The sequence below is a fragment of the Arvicola amphibius genome, unplaced genomic scaffold, assembly GCF_903992535.2.
Source record: "Arvicola amphibius unplaced genomic scaffold, mArvAmp1.2, whole genome shotgun sequence".
NCBI classification, from domain to species: Eukaryota; Metazoa; Chordata; class Mammalia; order Rodentia; family Cricetidae; genus Arvicola; species Arvicola amphibius.
Genome location: NW_024582210.1, coordinates 4,235 through 24,046, shown reverse-complemented (window position 1 = coordinate 24,046; position 19,812 = coordinate 4,235). Strand labels below are relative to the sequence as shown.

At 43.9% G+C, this 19,812-nt stretch overlaps 1 protein-coding gene across 1 annotated transcript in view; it reads right to left on the bottom strand.

Annotated features, from left to right (window-relative positions):
• LOC119805731 (maestro heat-like repeat-containing protein family member 2A) overlaps positions 1-13,234 on the bottom strand; it is a 28,966-nt gene extending 15,732 nt beyond the window's left edge. Inside the window, 7 exon segments of the mRNA XM_038317564.2 lie at positions 744-799; positions 801-904; positions 1,058-1,189; positions 3,253-3,434; positions 3,514-3,612; positions 4,461-4,626; positions 13,121-13,234. Coding sequence (XP_038173492.2) covers positions 744-799; positions 801-904; positions 1,058-1,189; positions 3,253-3,434; positions 3,514-3,598 — 559 coding nt within the window. The 5' untranslated portion in view covers positions 3,599-3,612; positions 4,461-4,626; positions 13,121-13,234.
• Between the last annotated feature and the right edge of the window lie 6,578 nt (positions 13,235-19,812).

Here is a 19,812-nt window from a genome sequence, read left to right as displayed (position 1 = left end):
CCATAGTTGTCTCCCTGGAGCCCAAATTCCACCCGGCAACTGCAACGTAGAAAGCTTTGCTAGTTTCCTGTGTCTTTAGTGAAGCCTAGAGTCCTGGGGATACTGGTTCAGCCCGTGCCCCTCACTTAATGCCCATAGTCTCACTGTACACCACTTCATTCTTCAAGTTCTTCCTGCCCCGTATCCTTTGCACATGGTGTTCACACAAGTTCTCTTCCGTCATGTTCTCCGCGAGCTTTTCTCCCATCTTTCATTCTCAGCTAGACAAATGGCTATCTTACTAAGAGCACTCCCCTCTGCTGGTCTCAACCAGTCAACTTGGCTGTCCTCTTCATAGCTGTCATCTCATAAACGTTTGTTTTCTGGCTTCCTTGGTCACACAGGAACCACACGTGGTTTCCTCATCTCTGGGACCCAGCACCTGGGCCAAGAGCTCAGCATGTTTTTATAGGTGGAAAGATGGAGAAAATTATCAAGAAAGAGAGGAGGAGAACATAAAATAGTGTGTGTGTAGACGTAAGGGGAAGAGAGGAGAAGAAAGCGAGATAACAAGGAAAAAGACACTGAGAGACACAGAAATGGAATCTTAGTGGTGAGAACGAGGCACAGAGTGGAGTCACGGAGAAAGAGAAACATTAGGGGTAGATCCAGAAATAGAGATAATCTGAGGAGCGGAGAGCAAGAAGGGGCCCTAGGCCAACCCAAACGGGCCAGGAACTAGGGTAAGGATCTCAGATCCTTACCATTGCCATTGGCTAGCTTGGCCAAGGTGACAATGACAAACTCATCCGTGAGGCTGGGGCTTGAGATGATGCTGCAGCTCATACATGACCAAGCTGAAGTGGTTTCGGGACAAAGCCACCAGAGTCTCACTGGCCACCTCCGCTGTCTCGAAATCCTCCACCTGCAAGGGGACAAGAAAGACACCACTACCACCCTCCTGTCTCTGTTAGGCTCAGTCTGCCTCAGTCCCATGAGACAGCCTGAGCCAGGCTTAGCCACAGTCCAGCTCCTGGGCCTGCGGAAGGAAGGCCCGGTAGAATGCAGGCCCCACTACCTCTGTGATATCCCTCATCTGCTTGGAGGCGATGGCCACCAGCCTTTGTATGCAGCGCTCCTCCATCTCCCCTTCCTGTTGGATGATGTCCTGCAGGATGTTGTAGACATTCACCTTGCGCTGGGTAGAAATCTGGGAACAAACATGGTGGGCGGCAGTAGGGGCGGTGCCTTCCACCCAGCATTATCATCCCCTCCCCTTCCTGTCTCTCCTCCCTTCCCTCTCCCACTCTCCAGCCATCATGTCTCAGACCCCCCACTCCTCCATCTCCAGTCCTTCCCAGTTCTGCCCACTCATCTAACACTCACTGTCCCCTGCAAATTATTTCTATTGTCTCAGTCAATATTCAGCCAGGCAGGTGTCATATGGTCAACACACAATGTTCTTCACACACCAAATGCTGTCAGGCTTAAGAGACCAAGAGGCAGGCTCCCCCTGCCCTTTGTCCTGGCCAAGGACTCAAGACAGAAAACCTATTTCTCACTCCCCTACAGTTTCTCTGTGAGGAGCATTTAGTGCCGGATAAGGAGACCTGATTTAGGATGGGCTTGGACAGATGGCTTGTGTGCCCAAGACACAATTTGCTATTTGAATAGCTAAATTTGAGAATGACTCTTTTTGTGTGTGTGTAGGGGCAGAGCATGTATGCATGTGGGCTTATGTGTGTGCATGCATATGGAGGCCAGAAGACAGACAGCCTTGGGTGTTGTTCCCCAAATGCTGTTCACCTCATATTTTTTAAAACAGTGTCTCTCACTGGTCTAGAGTTTGCCAGGTAGGCTAGACTGGCTTCTCCACCCACACCCAGAGCTCTTCCTGTCTCTGCCCTGACTGCTGGGATTATAAAGGCACACTACCATGCCTAGCTTTTTTATGTGGGTTCTGAGGATTAAACTTGTGTTTGCAAGGCAAGCACTTTGCTGCCTGGGCTGTCTTGCCAACTTGATGGCTCCTATTCACTCAGGTACGACAAGCCACTCTTAAGATGATTTTACATGCAGCTTATAATATAGACGTTGAACTCTGGACATAGAGAAACAGTCAGACCATGGTCACTGCTCAGCAAGTGTTTCATGGCTCTAGGCCAAGCCCTTGGCTTTATAATTATCATTGCCCCTTCAGTAGCCTTTGGAGACATTTTTCTAATAGTCCTTGGTCCATGAACCTTTGAAAACCAAGATATAATGTTTATGCACCATGTCTACTTTACACTTTATACATAAAGCACATGAAAAAGCTGGTAAATCATTAGGTTTTCTTTCTTGTGCTGTCTGATGCTTTAAGGTCTGAGGATGACTGATGCTATAGAGCCTGCCCCTCCCAGAAGTAGCCAGCATCTAGAGATAGTCGCCAGCTGCCTGGGTACATGCCTTTTAAAGCAGAAAATGAAATCTGTTATAGACTGACTTGAATTCCCTCAAAATCTAAATGTTGATATAATACCCCCAAGTTAAATGGCCTTTAGAGAGGGTCTTTGGAAGGCAATTGGGACTTAATGAGATCAGAAGGGTGGGGCCCTAACCCAAATCGACTGGTGTCTGTTTGGAGAAACTGGTACTCCTCACTCCCCACCCCTGTGCTCTCCATAGAAGAAAAACCATGAAGATAGTGTCAGACAGGTGGTCAGCAAGCCAGTAAGAGTCTCAGCAGAAGCCTGATCTGAGGGCACCTTGGCTACACCTTTTAGGATGCAGAACTGATAGGAAAGCCATTTCTGGTGTTTCAGCCACACAGATTATGGTCCTCTGTCATGAAACCTCAACAGGCCACAATACCAGCTAATCCAGAGACAAGCGTTCCCAGCCACACCAGACACAGAGATGCCTCCCAAACATGAAATCCCTAACCCCAACTGGCCCTGAGGAATGAGTACCTTTTTTGCCAACCATCTCTGCTTATTGGCCCCTAACACTATGCCCATGGTTGTCAAAAAGGTGTACTGAAGAGTAAGTGGGCTCCCAGGCATCTAAAGCCATCTGATCTAAGGAAAGGTGTGGCCGGGCGGTGGTGGCGCACTCCTTTAATCCCAGCACTCGGGAGGCAGAGGCAGGCGGATCTCTGAGTTCGAGGCCAGCCTGGTCTACAAGAGCTAGCTCCAGGACAGGCTCTAGAAACTACAGGGAAACCCTGTCTCGAAAAACCAAAAAAAGAAAAAAAAAAAAAAAGGAAAGGTGTGAAGGGGAGGGTGTCCTTACCTCTGGCACCTGCAGGCAGCGGATGAGAGCATTCATCACCATACAGGGATCAGTGGTAGCCTTCTCTGTGATTATGACTGAAGCCAAGGTCTTCCGCATGTCCAGGCCTGGCTCTGTGGTGTCTGTCTTTGCTGATTCACTGTCCATGATGTTCAGGAGGTTGGTGACTTGGAAGAATGTACCTGATACAAAGATGGTGGAGGTGCAGTGTTGAGTGGCCAAGAGGGACCAGTGACATGGTCATGTGATTGATTTCCTTACCATCATCCTCTGGCTCCAGAGGTTCAAGAAGATGCTCTGCTTCCTCCAACACATCTTCATTTACCTCAGTGGCTGCTTCTTCCATGTCTCCTCAATCTCCTTAGAGATGGATGAGATAAATAAATATTCAGCATAGCGATACTCCCTTAGATTACCTCCCAGGAGTTCTTAGGCTTTTTTGAAATTCTCCCTTCGTGTGGGCAGCACCCGTGGCTCCATTTAAACCAGCATAATAAAGCAAAGAGAACAGGATGTGCTGTCTTGACTGGGTTATATTAGATGCAATGCTTGTAGAATGTCCCTCCCTTGAATTGGTTGCATTGTTAGCAAAGGTGATAAGACTTGACCTCCAGGGTCACATTAATCACATGGGACCCTTTACAGACTAGGAGAAGATACTCTGCCATCACTGAAAGGCAAGAACTGGGATGAATGCTGCCTATAGGATGAAACTGGGGTTACCGGTCCTGCAACTAGAGGAACTGAATTCTGATAACGATCCCGTGTACTGGGAAGAGGCCCTTATACTCCAGAAAGGAAAGCAGCCTTGCCAACAGCTTGGCTGTAACTTTTAAGACCATGAGCAGTGGACCTAGGCAAGTCCCACCCAGATTTCTGCCCAACATGGAAGCTGAGATATTTGTGGGTACTCTTTCAGTCCATTAAGTGGGTTATACTTTGTCACACAGCGATAAATCAATTAATATCCTTGGAAAAGAAGGTACCCTCCCCCTTCTCTAGATATTAGAAATTGGGGCTACAGAACTCAGTCTGCTCATTAACTTCAAGGGCTGTTCAACACCCACAGTTTCTGAACGAGTGACAAGACAGCACAGATGTCCAAAATGAAGGACAAAAGCTCCCAGATCCTTCCTCCTCCAGCTCCAGTTCCTCAACCTTCAACCCAGAATAGCTCTTTAGAGGATTCCCAGGACCTAAAAACTGACCTTGTCTCGAAGTCCTCTTCTGGGTAGAACAAAAAGGTTGGCCGAGGAAGATTACCGCTCTTTGTCTAATATGCACCAATGAAAATATGACCAGCGATGACAGAACCAGCTGTCCACTGCAGAGCGTCAGGCTCCTCCATGGCAATCCTCATGAGGAACAGGACTCCTGGCAGGACAGGAAGTTTCATTAGAACCATCACCGTTAGATCCCAGACCCTTGGAACTTTGAGGTCCAACTGCCTCCCTGGGGCCCTGCCAACCAGAGCTTTGGGTACACTGTATTGAAATCAAAGCTCCACATCAAGTTACCATTAAATATTTCTGTACCCAGAGGTGTGTGATGATGTATGGTGGCCTGTTTGGGAAAGGGGAATCGTTAGTGGGGGTTACAGCTGAGTACCAAAGGGGTGGGGCTGGAGCCCATATAGAAAGGTCCAGTCAAGGCAGCTGGAAGGGAGAGAAAAGGTGTGGTTGTGGGGAAAGAACTCCTTTTTTCATTAGTGGGACTGGTCAAAGCTAGGTGAGCAGGTGTTGTTCTCATAGCTGGAACACGGGCCAGGTGAGGTGGTGTGTTCTCATTACTGGACCACAGACCAGGCAAGGAGGTATGTTCTCATGACTGGACCACAGACCAGACCGTGTGAGGAGGTATGTTCTCATGACTAGACCACAGACCAGGCAAGGAGGTGTGTTCTCATGACTGGACCACAGACCGCGTGAGGAGGTATGTTCTCATGACTGGACCACAGACCAGGCAAGGAGGTATGTTCTCATGACTGGACCACAGACCGCGTGAGGAGGTATGTTCTCATGACTGGACCACAGACCATGTGAGAAGGTGTGTTCTCATGACTGGACCACAGACCAGGTAAGGAGATGTGTTCTCACTGGGAGAATCTCAGAAGATAAGGAACTCCAAAGACCTAGAAGACTATGTATTCTTCCCTAAAACTAGTGGACTTCAAAATGTCTCCCTGTTACCTGCAGCTAAGAGAGTTTGTCAAGAGTTGTACAGTGAAGAGAATTCACGCATTTCAGGTCAACAGAATAAGATGCAAAGCCATATTGACCCAAGGTTCCTTCATTACAATTCCAACTTGAGTCTGCCCATCTTGCCACGTGGAAGTTTGTGCTAGTTATATAGTTATGTTGTTGTTTTGTTCTGTTTTGCTTTTTGTCAATCTGACACAAGCTAGGGTCATCTGGAAAATGGAAACCTCAGTTGAGGAATGCTTAAGCCTGTCTGTGGGACATAATCTTTTTTTAATCTTTAAAAAATATTTATGTGAGCCGGGCGGTGGTGGCGCACGCCTTTAATCCCAGCACTCGGGAGGCAGAGGCAGGCGGATCTCTGTGAGTTCGAGACCAGCCTGGTCTACAAGAGCTAGTTCCAGGACAGGCTCTAAAGCTGCAGAGAAACCCTGTCTCAAAAAAACAAAAAGAAAAAACAAAAAACAAAAAAAAACAAAAAAATATTTATGTGTATGGATGTTTTCCCTGAATATTATATCTGTGCAGCATATGACAGCTGTGTGACCATGGAGCTCAGAAGAGGGCACTGGATCACCTGGAACTAGAGTTATAGATGACTGTGAGCCACCATGTCAGTGCTGAGAACTGAACCCAAGTCCACTGCAAGAGTAGTCAGTACCCTTAATATTTAAGCCATGTCCCCAGTGCTAGGGAGATTTCTTGATTAGTGATTATGTTAGAGGGCCTAGCTCACTGTGGGCAATGCCACCCCTAGAAAAGTGGTCCTGGTTTTATACGAAAAAACAGACTGAGAAAGCCATGAGAGCAAGCCAGGAAGCAGCATTCCTCCGCGGCCTCTGCATTAGCTTCTGCCTCTGGGCTCCTTCCTACCTTGGCTTCCCTTAACTGACTGTGATCAGGATATGTACGCCAAATAAACTCTTCTCGTCCCAAGTGGCTTTTGTCCGTGATGTTTATCATAACATTAGGAAGCAAACCAGCAGAGGGTTCCTGAACCTCTACTTGCTAACTTCTAACACCAGGGAACACCTGTCTCCTCATGCATCCCAACTCTACTCCATGTGGTTTAAGGTTAAAATGAATTCCAGGCTGGAGAGATGGCTCAGTGAGTAGAAGTGCTTGCTGCATAAGAATAAGGGCCCTAGTTTGGATCCCCAGCACCCATAAAAAAGCCAGGCATGACTGTGTGTGTGTGTTTGTAACTTCAGCATTGGGAGATAGTTGCTCCTGGGAGTTTGGTGGCTGGCCAGCCTAGCTCAAACAGGTTCAGTGAGAGTCCCTGCCTCAAGGAAATAAGGTCAAAAGTGACAGAGCAGGACATCCAGTGTCCTCTTCTGGCCTGCTCACACATGTGCGCAGGTGTGTACATCCGGTCACACATGTATACACGCACATGAAACATTAGAATGATTCATCAAACACATCTTTCACATAGAATCGCTACACTATCCCTCATTCTGGTCTGTGAAGACACGTTAGTCACACAAACACAAACAAGACAATTATTTGTTACCCTTCTGGTCACCTCCCGTTGTGGTGGAGTATGAACCGGAGAAGGCTGCTCTGATATGGGATATGGGATTAAGCCAATACCACACTGGGTGTTTAGGATCCCAGGGAAGCACAAAAACCATGTTGTGGATTGATGTACTTTAGTTAACAAGAACAGTTAGCCGGAAGTGGAACCATCAAAGCGAAAAAGCAAGTTTAGTACATTTTGAGACCTTTCCAGAACTATGGACATTGATGGATTAGGCCTTTGTTTTAGTTTTGGCAGGTGGTGCTGTGTATGTGCTAAGTCTAACAGGCTGAATGCTACTTCAATCGAGTCAATTGTGCTAAGGTCTGGACCTAAGACGGTCTGTGGATTTCTTTATGCAACAGTTCTGGCTGTCCTGGAACTCGCCTTGTAGACCAGACTGGCCTCGAACTCACTGAGATCCACTTGTCTCTGCCTCGCGAGTGCTGGGATTATAGGTGTGAGCCACCACTACTTGGCCATAGCATTCTTTATCTCATGAGAAATCTAAGCCTCTCCAATTTTGTAGGACCATTTTCTGCAAGAGAATCAACTGTTGTTTTAATTTGGAAGCTGAAACTTTCAATACCTCTAGGTCCTGATCAACCTATCTACGTTTGGAAAGCGTAAGAAGAGGCACTTTTAGCTAAACCATTGGTATATGCTCACCAAGTAGTCTCCGAGGCCCAGTGAAGGCAGACTAGCAGGCATCGGAATAAGAGGGAGTGTCTAGGTTAAAGGTTTTGGATATCAGACAAGTTTTAGCCCTTTAGAAATCTCCTAAGGTTAATTTGGGCTGCCCCCAGTCACACTGAGTTTTGCCAGTCAATAGCCTGACAGTCTGGTTCATTCCTAACCCTGTGTGCTATGGGGGTTGAGTGTCTACACATAATCAGCAATCCTGGCTGTTCTCTATCTCCAGGGTCCGTTCCTGTGGCACACAGTCTGATTCCCCAGGTTCTTCCTGTTTCTCAAAGGCCAGAATCTTTTAAAAGAATTTTTTAGGAAGGCTCAGTTTTATAATGCCAATTCTTGCAATTAAAACTCATTTGTTTTCTGGCAACCAGGGGCCCAGTCACAGGGCATGTATAGAATTATAAAATTCTGTGTTTTTATCTCAAAAGATAAATTCTCCTATATTTTCTTTTCTCCATATAACCAGACATTTAAAGTAGGTATCAGTAAGTAAAGATCAAGATGCGTTGCTGGTCTGTAGTCACACTAGCTAATACCTTTCCTGTATTTGCCTCCCTCAGTTCCCAGGTCCAGGCCTGAGGACCGTGGGGATTGGACCATAACCCTGTATCCATACCAAAACCAAGTCTCAGGAGGAAGAGGTAGAGGGGCAGGGAGTGGAAGGGGCTGGGACCCAATGAAGCCTTCATTTCAACGGGTTAACCGTCTGGAAACAGTCCATTTGGCAGCGGCATCTGTGGCTTTCTCTTTCTTGACATGGGTGAGGTGGATCCATGCCGTAATGCCAGCAATTTTTGCTGCCTTAGGAGTGGAGAGAATGACCGTGTAGAGTTCTTTCCAAGTTGGTTTCGGTGCCCCTTTGTCTCCCTGTCTGATACAGATAGGGTCACTGAACTGGAACAAGAGGGAAGCTGCTGGTGGACTCGGAGGTCAGCAGGGTCTCTGGAATAGTCCAGTGGAATTGCCTTTATGGATGACTGGAGTGCCTGTGGGGACTCAAGAAATAAATGGTGAGAGAGTTCTGCCCTTTATTCGTCTCTGAACCTGGGAAGTAGTGGAGGAGGTCTTCTAAATATAATCTCAGAAGGGATAAATCCCTCCCTATATGGGGTGCAGTGGGCTGGAGCAAAGCAAACAAGGCCTGTCTATCCTTTGGTAGACTCTAATAAGGGTTTTGTTAAAGGTTTTTTTTTTTTTCATGTCCTTTTTATTCTTTTTACCTAGCCAGAACCCTGAGGTCTATAGGCGCAATGAAGTTTTAAATTTATGTTTAAAGCTTTGGCTATTAATTGAGAGGTTTTGGCTATGAAAACCAGGCATTGTTGGACCCCATTGCTAGGGGGAGGATTCATCAGGGGGCCAGTTCCTGGTGGAGCTTTGTAACCACTGTTTGAACAGTTTTAGTTCAGGTAGGGAACAATTTTACCCACCTAAACCTTCCCCAAGCAGGCCGGATCTTGGTGAAGTCAGTTTTCTCAGAGTTGACTGGGGTGTTGGTCTCTCATCTGGACCCCTTCCTGGGTAAGGGTTCTCTGTTTTGGATTCACTTGAGCACAAACCTGGCATCTGGCTGAGACATCCCATGTTAGACCATCCCATGTCTAGGCCTAACATACCTTGGTCTGAGCAACTCAGAAAGTTTTATGGACCCCAGCTGAGTGGCCTGGTGAAGGTCGGTTACTAACATTCCTGCCAGTTGTTTCTGGGAGAATAATCGTTCTCTCTGGGGTCCTCCATCAACCTGTGGATCTGAGCTGTCTGTTTCTTCTTTACCATGGACTCTCAGGTAGTACTAGGACCATGTCATCAGAATGTCAACAGGGCCCCACTGACCTTAGAGCCATCTGTCAAAGGCCAGGTCAGCAGCCCAGCAGTGGAGGCCAGCAATATGTAAGGGAAGGGTCAAGGCTTTTTAATGTCCTTTTTTTCCCAGTGGTAAGAAGCCCTCTTGCTCTATAATGGTGGACATGCCCAGTACTAAAAGTATGCTAGCTGGTGGTCTGTGTATAAGGTGTTGGACTTTCCTTTTCCCACAACCGTCTTAGTTAGGGTTTCTATTGCTGTGAACAGACACCATGACTACGGAAACTCTTATAAAGGAAAACATTTAATTGGGGTTGTAGTGAGGAGCAGCAGCTGTGTCCCACCACCCGGCTCCCGGCCGCCTGGCTAGCTTATGCCCTGAAATAATTACACGGAAATTGTATTCATTTAAACACTGCCTGGCCCATTAGTTTTAGCCTCTTATTAGCTAATTCTCACATCTTGCTTTAACCCATATTTAGTAATGTGTGTAGCACAACGAGGTGGTGTCTTACCGGGAAAGATTCAGAATGCCTGACCTGGTGGCTGGCTCCATGGCGTCTCTCTCAGAGAGGAGAGGCGTGGCAATTGCCTAACTTCCCTTCTTCCCAGCATTCTGTTCGGTCTACTCCACCTATCTAAATCCTGCCCTATCAAAAAGCCAAGGCAGTTTCTTTATTAACCATTGAGGGTCCTCCATCATGGGGTGCCTTGCTTATAGTTCAGAGGTTTAGTACATTGTCATCATGGTGAGACATGGTGACGTGCAGGCAGACATGGTGCTAGAGAAGGAGCTGAGAGTTCTTACATCTTGACCTGCAGGCAGCAGAAAGTTGTCTGAAAACTGGGTGTGGCCTGAGCATATATGAGACTTCAAAGCCTATCCCCATGGTGACACACCTCCTCCAACAAGGCCACATCCACTCTAACAAAGCCACAGCTCCTAATAGTGCCACTCTTTATGAGCTTATATGGGACAACTACATTCAAACTACCGCACGTGAGAACCTGGCTCAGATGAATCACTTCTACTCTCTGGGCTGAGGTACCTGGCTCAGGCCCAAATCACTTCGGTTAAAGTAATGAATTCAGCTCCCACGTACCTGGTTTCATCTTTCATCTCCTAATAGTCATGGATGAGCACCTGCATCATTAGGCAAGAGGGCTCATTAAACTAGCAGGTACCATCATAGCTCTTAGACAGGTGGGCCGTCCTGTGTCTACAGGGTCTGTCTTAGTTAGGGTTTCTGTTGCTGCAATGAAATACCATGACCATAAAGCAAGTTGGGGAGAAAAGGGTTTATTTGGCTTACACTTCCATATTGTTGTTCATTATTGAAGGAAGTCAGGACAGGAACTCAAACAGGGCCAAATCTTGGAGGCAGGAGCTGATGCAAAGGCCGTCTGGCTACTGGCTCATTCCCCATGAGCTCAACCTGCCAGTTTATAGGACTCAGGACCACCAGCCCAGGGATGGCACCACCCACCATGAGCTAGGCCCTACCCCTTTGAACATTAATTGAAAAAAAAAACTTACAGCCGGATCTCATGGAGGCATTTCCTCCACTGAGGCTCCTTTGGTTCTGATGACTCTAGCTTGTGTCAAGTTGATGCACAAAACCAGCCAGTACAGAGTCCAGTCATCATAGGGCATTTTCAAGGCCCCAAAGTTTTGGTTAAAACTCCCCTTGTCTTAAAATTCTAGGACTGGAGTGGAAGTCAGGGATCTTTTTAAAGCTTCAAATGCCTTTGGTTTAGTCTCAGTCCAGACTAGGGGATCAGAGTCCTCCTTTCTGCTGGTGCATAGAGACATTTTTTTTTCAAACTCTGGTATCCAGAGGCAGCAATATTCAGCTGCATCTAGGAACTCATGAACCTGTCTCTTAGTCTTCACAGTTGGGATCTGAAGGAGGGCAGCAATCCTACCCTGAGACAGTCTCCTGTTGCCTCTCTTTAGCTGGCAGCTGAGATAGGTAGTCTTGTACAAAGTTGGGCTTTCTTAGCCGACATTTTGTAGCCCAAGATCTGTAACTCCTGCAGCAGTCCCTCTGTGGCCCCTTTATAATCTGTTTTTCCGTGAAACCTCTGACAGAAGGAAGTCTGCATTTAGTGTCTTTAAATCCTGGGGAGAGGGCAACCTGGTCCAAGTACATTGCCCCATAGAACATCCCACTGTCTCTGTCCTTTTAAAAACAAAGATGGGTCAACTCACCTCTGCCAATGGGAGACTGAAAAACACATCTTTCGGGTGCAAGATAGTGTACACCTACTTCTTTGGAAGAATCATGAGAACCAGGGGTAACAGATTCTTTCCCAGACAGGAGAGGTGTATTTCAGGGTGACTGGCAGGGCACCAGATGCCTGTCTCTTCAAGCAAGGCAATATGGACTACAATTTCCCCTTTTGTTTCCAGGGTCTTGGGTATTGTTTATTTGACAGAAGTAGCTGAACTAGTTAGTTGAACAATTATAGGAGCTTGGCATTGGGCCAGTCCTGGGGGTGCAGGTGTTGGTTTCTCCTAACAGAGGATAAAACATCAAGATTTTGCTGGGTATCTGTAAATCTAACTGTGTCTCATCATTAGAGAAGGGGATGGTGGCTTTCAGTTTATGCAAAAGGTCTTGTCCCTATCAGTTCTGTGTTGATAAACACCCTTCAAGCTACCTCAAGCAACTGGAACCTGCTTTGCCTTTAAATTTTTTAAACTTTTATACCTTTTTTCTAATATCTTGGGCCAAATGGATGGCAAAAGAAATCTTTTTAGCCGTTGTGCTTAATCTTTCTAAAAAATACCTAGTGAAATGGTTTAAAATCTCCTTGAACAGAAAGGAAAATTTGTTCTGTCCAAGCAGGTCATATAACAGCAATCACCCTGCATAACCCAGAGGTGTTTTTTGTTTGTTTGTTTTCTGTTTGTTTGTTTGTTTGTTTTTCTTCAGAGAATCATAGGTTTTTACAGATCACTGGTTGAAAATGAGACATAAAATATGAAAGAGAAAGAAATAGAATGTTCTCTTTTCCTTTGGGCTCAGCCTAGGGAAACTTTTCCCCTTCCCTGGGACTGCTTAGAGCAGGCAGAGAGCAGAGGGAATGCTCATCCAGGGAGCTATTTCCCACTCCCCCTGTGTGCATTTGCTTAGATAGAGGAGCAGGGGAGAGGAAGTAGGGGCTCTGGATGAGAGGCCCAGCCCCTCCCCACTTCTACACAAGGACCAGCCCTGATGTGAGCAGGAGTCAATCAACAAAACAAGCAAGCACTGCTGCTCCTGGGGTGGGGCAGGTGGAGGGTTTTGGTTTTTGTTTTTTGTTAATTTATTTGCCCCCCCCTCTCTCTCTTACTTTTGCTTCTCTGGGTGATCTGGCAAAGTCAAAAGGATTCTGGTCCCCAATGGGATGGGGCACAGGTCTTAAGCCAGGGGTTTCTCACACCAAAAAAAACCCACTGGTCAATACAGGAAAACAGAACTGACAGAAACCTATAGAAAGACATACAGAGACACAGTAAAGACAACCAGGGGTGGCCACCACACAGTCATATACCTGGACAGAAGGATCCATTGACATCTCACATAGATTCTGGACACTGGATCAGTAGCTGTGCCTGATCCCTCCTATGTGTCCAAATTGAAGGCACCTTAATCAGACTTACCTACAGAGGTGACAGACCAGGCAACTTTTTAATGTTTCCTTCTTGGGTGGAGGTGTTAGACCCCTCTGAAGCATTAAGCAGCAATTAGGGAGTCCTGGGGACCTGGAATATCCAGGTTGAGCACCCTCTAATACCCAGGATCTTAAGGTCTGGTCTCTGGGATCTCGCTGGGGCCTCCAGAAATGTTGTGGTATGTTCCCTAGAGAAGACTGTTTAAACATGGGATTAAGTCAATAGCAAGTGTTTATTAGTCAGCTGGTGACTAAACTGGTTGCTAAAGATTCCAGAATAGCCCTTGAACCTTTCTCAGGGTGAGCTTTTAAGCACAACAACCATGTCCTGGGTTGACATACTACAGTTAGCAAGAACAACTAGCCAAAAGCAGAACTATAGAAACCAAAAGGAAAGGTTAGTACATTGTGAGACTTTCCAAGAAATATGGACTTTTATGGATTAGGCCTTTGTTTTAGTTTTGGCAGGTGGTGGTGTGCATGTGCTTAGTTTTACAGCCTGAATGGTACTTCTATCGAGTCAGTTGTGCTAAGGTCTGGTGCCTACTAAGGTCTGGGGCCCTGTTAAATAGTGATCTCTCAAGTCATATGTTTTGGGCCAAAAACTTCCATATATGGTTACCAGTATGCATGTTTTTTATTGCCCATTTTGGATACAGAAGTAGTACATGGATTTGCTTTCTGGGACTTTCAGATTCAATACACAAATGATCAATGGATTAGAACCAGAAGTAAATGTGTCAGCAATTGGTTTACAACAAACCTTCTCAAAATGCAATGCCTCAAACAACAAATTATTTTCTGTCTACAAGTTGGGCCATGTCTTTCTAAGTAAAATTGGAGTCACTCATGCTAAGGGCTTGCTGTGGGCTGAGAAGATACAGGTATTGAGGTATTATGTGGCAGAGTTCACTCAGGCAGCTCTCATGGTGATGTGGCAGGATCCAAGAGAATGAGAATAAATGAGAGGCTCTGGGGGGCACAACTTGGAACCAGCACGAATTTCTTTATCAGAAGAGGCAAGTCAGGACTCCAAGGACAAACATATGCCTCACCTTGAGGAGAAGAGTTTCAAAGTCACATTGGAAGGACATAAATATCAGGAGGGTAGAGATAGGGCCCACATTTTAAAAATGACATGCATGTGCAAAGTGTGACAAGAAGCAACTTGCCCAAGCTGGAGAGATGGCTCAGTGGTTAATGCACTTATTGCTTTTGTAGAGGACCTGGGTTTGATTCTCAGAACTCATATGACAGCTCACAATGAGCTGAACTCCTGTACCAGGGGGATCTGATACCTCCACAGGCACTGCATACACACGGTGCACATACATACATGCTGGTACTCATACACATAAAAATTTTAAAAGCAAAATGTCCTTTAATTAATTGTCATGGAAGACACTAGAACAATGAGGATAGTGAGGAATTATTGGGCTGTGTTTGTTTTCCAAACAAAAATTATTATTTTTTCTTTCCAGATGATGACAATAACGTTAGATTCACATGTAATCCATCTTTTTGTGTTGCTATTCCATTAAGTTTCCCACCTTTGTTTCTTTAGTTACTAACTGGGAACTAAGAAATGAACCTAAATGTATAGGTTGTATAAATACCATCTTTCTCAGTTAATTGCTTCCTGTGTTTCCTTATAGCAGCTTGAAGATAATCTCAAGGGAAAACTGTTACCAAGAATGAAATCATTACTCTTCAAAGGTTGGAAGGACTTTTAGGATTGCCTAATGGGAAAATTTGTAAGAGAACGCTAGAGAAGGCTACAATACTGTGAGACAAGCATTGTGGGTAATTTTAGGGAAAACCAGAAGAATTTGGTTATACTCTGTGTTCTAAGACTTTGAAAAAAAAACTGATCTTAGAAATGACGGACTAATCCATTCTTATGTTGATCCATCTGAAGCTGAGTTTTGTGTAGGGTGGGACATAACGATCCAGTTTCATTCACTACATGCAGGTATTAAATTTGAAAGTATTATGTGTAGGAAGGTACTGACTTTTCTCTCATGTGTACTGTTGGCTTCTTTGTCAAAATATAATAGCTTTAAATGCATGGACTTATTTCTGCATGTTCACTTCTGTTTCATTGGTTAGTGCATCTGTTTTAATACCAGTACCACGTTGCTCTTATTACTATAGCTCTGGACTATTAACTTGAAACCTGGAAGGGTGATACTTCCTATAAGGCTTTTATTGTTCAATACTGTTTTGGGTATCTGGGTCTTTGGGATCCATATAGAGATTGGTTGGTTTTTCAATTTATGTAAAGACAGGAATTTTGATGGGGGGCAATGAATCTATAGATGGTTTCTTTGGTAAAATGGCTACTTTATCAATAATAATCCAACCAATTCATGAACATGAGAAGTCTTTTCCATGTCCTGCTAGCTTCTTCAGTTTCTCTTTTCAGTGTATTAAATGTTCATTGTATGATACTTACACTTTCTTGGTTAGATTTGTTCCAAGATATTTTTGAGACTATTGTGAATGGATTTATTTTCCTTATTTTTTCTTGAGATGTTTTCCATTTGTATATTTGGAGTTGTTGGCCTCTGAGATTCTTCTGGACCCCCAGATATTAAGGCTATTGACAATGTTCTTGTTTGCCTTCCAGAATTCGGTGGTAGACACTATTGCTGAAAACATCACATACTTGAGTCACAGAATACAAAGAACTCAAGCTGGTACTTTTCTAGAAGCCCACTCCTTCTGGATAATTTCAGATATGATAGAAGGTACTCTGTGCACTACCAGTGAAAAGTAATCACCAATCCTACCCCAACAATGAACACTGTGAATTATAATAATGATTGGCCAGGCAAGACATGCTCACTGGTACCATGGTGGCAAAAAAGTTATGGGAGTAACCAAGCACTTTCTGAATGAAACTAAGGCCTACTCCATAAGCTGAAATTTACACCTGCCACTAATTTCAGGTCCAAGATCCTGTGGTTAGACAGGTCACAGTCCTAAGAGAGCAACTGCTACTATTGTTCTACTAAATGGGCACAGCATTAAACTTGCTCCTAATGACTTGTTATTATACCCACAGAGTAACGATCTCTCAACTCTCATAGAGAATCTTCCCTTTGCACTAGATAACAATAAACTCAAAGGCCCACAACTGGTCTGATAGAGTGAATAAGATACTTTAGAATGCTCAGCTACAAAGAGGACATCTATATCGCATACTTTCCTTCCAAGGCTCCAGGCTTATTGTGGAAGGTAGGACAGAGAGATTGTAAGGGTCAGACGTGATGAATGACTACAAAAATCAGCAGGAAGTTTCTGCATATGAATTCAAAAAAGTTAAGACAGCATACATGAGACTTGTGCAAGTTCAAGCCAGACAAAATCCCAGCATGAAGAGGGGAGGTGAGCATGAACTCCCATCCCTAGCTGAGATGTTATTGGTTATCAATAACCATGGGTAGTACAAACATAGGATTTCTTTAAGACTGTGACCTCTGGTGAGTTGGCCACACTCCAGGGTGTACGAGTAATGTAGCGGCGGTCAGATAAATTTGGAAATAACCAAAAATAGTCCTTTTAGAATAAATCAGTTTTAATAAAAGGAGAAAGTGGGATACACTTACAAAGCCAAAGCTCCAGCAAAGCAGAGAGTCAAGCGGGGGAAAAAACAAGGCCATCTATCCCCAACCCGGTTCTTTTTAAAGGTACCTTTCTCCCCTGGAGCAGCCATGCCCCTGAAGGCATGGATTGGCCAGCTGCCCCAACATCTCCCCCTTTTGTCTAAATAAGGCAGATTCAGAAACCAAATACAACTATATACAATGGGAATAGATCATATAAAATTACAAGAAACAAACAATATTAGGCGAGGAACATATAACAGAAATTTTACTAAACATTCTACTTCAGGAAGTTTAAATAATGTAGATGGTAGCTACAATTATCTAATCTTCAACCTCATCAAAGATCTGAGAAGGGAAGTAATATTACTAAAGCAACCAGGAAGCACAAATGAGAAACTTCTAAAATGTGCAACAGATGACAGAGACAACTGACTACCTGGGCAACCACACAAAATCTTGTTAGCAATGTTGAGGCAACTAACTTTGGCTAAGGCCTGATATAGCCTGACATATCATTTTTCAATGGCAAGGAACCTTTAGTAGAACTATCCTATCCTGTCTTGGCAAGATAAGACAATTCTGTTTTATCCATTTATGGATATTTTGTATCTTAGTCAGTAGTGGAGGTATGGGCTTTTCTTTGCCCAAAGGCCAGTTCTGCCAAGAAGAAGCAAACTCCCAGTGGAGTGTCTTTGGTGCTCAACGTTCTCTCGGGAGTAGAGCATTGTTGCCAGGAGTGATTATGTCTCATAAGCACAAAACTCTGGGTTAGATTAAATTCCATGTTCTACAGCTCTTCAAAGAGGTCGAAGATTATGCTATCTATACTAAATATAATCTCTATGTGTCTAAAAAACCTGATTATCCTAAATATAAATATGACAAACATATAATTCTCAACACTTATCTAACTGTATGACTAATAGAATAGACAACTGTGCAATAAATGAAGACAATGATTTCCAAATATAAACAGGGACATTACATAAATTATATCCGAGGTAGAAATGTACATTGCAATATGGTAAATATCTCAATATAACAATTGTTTCAAACAGAGTTAGGATCATACTCTCATACAATGTTCAATATATCAATATACAAGAATCAGCAGCACCCATATAGTTTTCAAAATACAATAACTCACAAAAATCAATTATTCCTTCAGACCAACAGTTAATCCCTCCTTTTTTTGGAAATAAAAAAAAGGAGTGTGTGTGTGTGTGTGTGTGTGTGTGTGTGTGTGTATGTAGTTTATACCTGAGTCCATATAAAGCCTTTCTCAACCCCTCAACCCTATACCAGCCACCAATTCGTGTACCTAAACCTGAAGGTAAACTTTGTTGGGAGAGGGGGCGTCATCATCTAAGATTGCTTCCAGCTGACATAGGGTGACTTTTCTTCTCAAGGAGTCCTGTGAAAGCAAATGATGGTATAAAACCCAGGGTAACATTTCATCTAGGAAGAATGTGTCTAGCCTCTGAATATTTTGAGAAGATCCGGCCAGAATTTTGTCAAAAATGTGCACTATTCAAAAGTGTTATATGCAATTGGTACCAAAAAACAGGCCAAATATTAGTGCTACAAAAACATGACATCATAATAACCAGTTGGAGTTGATGTTGCAGGGCCCCATCTTCATCCTGGAAACCGCAAAGATTACTGAAGAAAAAATTTGTTGTTTGTTACGAGAAAGATAAGCATTATCTACAGAGACATATGCCGACATATACATGTATATCTTCAATGAAAGGTGCATTAAAGACAGACATAGATATTAGGGAGGGCAAAGAAGGCAAATATATTAGTATCATTATTAACATTATTAGTATTATTATTCTGTCTCATAACATGGCTCCTGACCTGAGACAGAAACTCTGAGAAATCTTTTATAAACAAGCATGGAATTGGAGAGGGACTGGGCCAGAGTCCAACTCCAAAAAACCAGCTCTAAATATTTATAAAGAAATGCATATTGACACACATTCAAAAAATTGTTTTTCATACTCAAGGAGCTTACCCAATGTTAATGCTGATCCTTGATGGGTTGCAACTGGTTTCCATCCATCAGTATTTAAGATATCCAGGGTCTCTCGGATCCTTTGAAGGTGAGCGTCTTTCTGTGGAGATAAGAAAAGAACCCTGCCCCCAAACTATAGGTCTCTTACCATCAGTATGTTCACCATCCTTGTGCATGAATTGTTATTCTTCTGTTTCAAGGGGCTTCTCCTCTTCAAACTGAACCTTTATTAACTTTAATGGTATCCACGATTTTTCTTCTCCTGTGGAGACAAGAGCAAAACCCCTTCCCCAACACAGCACATCCCCTGGCTTCCACTGTGAGGTCAACACATCCTTGAAATAAACTGGTTGATTTAATTCAGCAGACTTTTCCATTATCCAATGTCTTTCTGCAGCCGTATTCCCCTTCTCATTAGCATTGAGAAAATTCAAGGTTAGTAAAGCATTATATAATCTATTTCTGGGGGTATTTTCCATCCCCTTTTGTTTGTTTAACATATCCTTTATAGTTCTATTTGATCTTTCAATGACTGATTGACCTGTAGGATTGTAGGATATACCTGTAACATGCTTAATGTTGTAATAAGCAAAAAACTGTTTCATTTTCCTAGAGACATAAGCTGGACCACTATCCATCTTTATTTGTGCAGGTATACCCATGATGGCCATAACTTCTAACAAATGAGTGTTTACCGAATCGGCCTTTTCTGAGCTTAAAGCAGTTGCCCATTGGAAGCCTGAATAAGTGTCAATGGTATGGTGTACATATTTTAATTTGCCAAATTCTGTGAAGTGGAACACATCCATCTGCCAGATTTCATTCCTTTTAGTGCCCTTTGGTTTAGTCCCTGCAGGCAGTGGTACTTGGTCATAGAAAAAGCAAGTAGGGCATTTCTTTACAATCTCCTTAGCTTGTTGCCATGTAATAGAAAACTCTTTCTTCAAGCCTTTGCTATTAACATGATGCTTTTCATGAAATTCAGAAGCCTGCAGCATACTACTAATCAATAACTGATCAATATCTGCATTACCTTGTGCTAAAGGACCT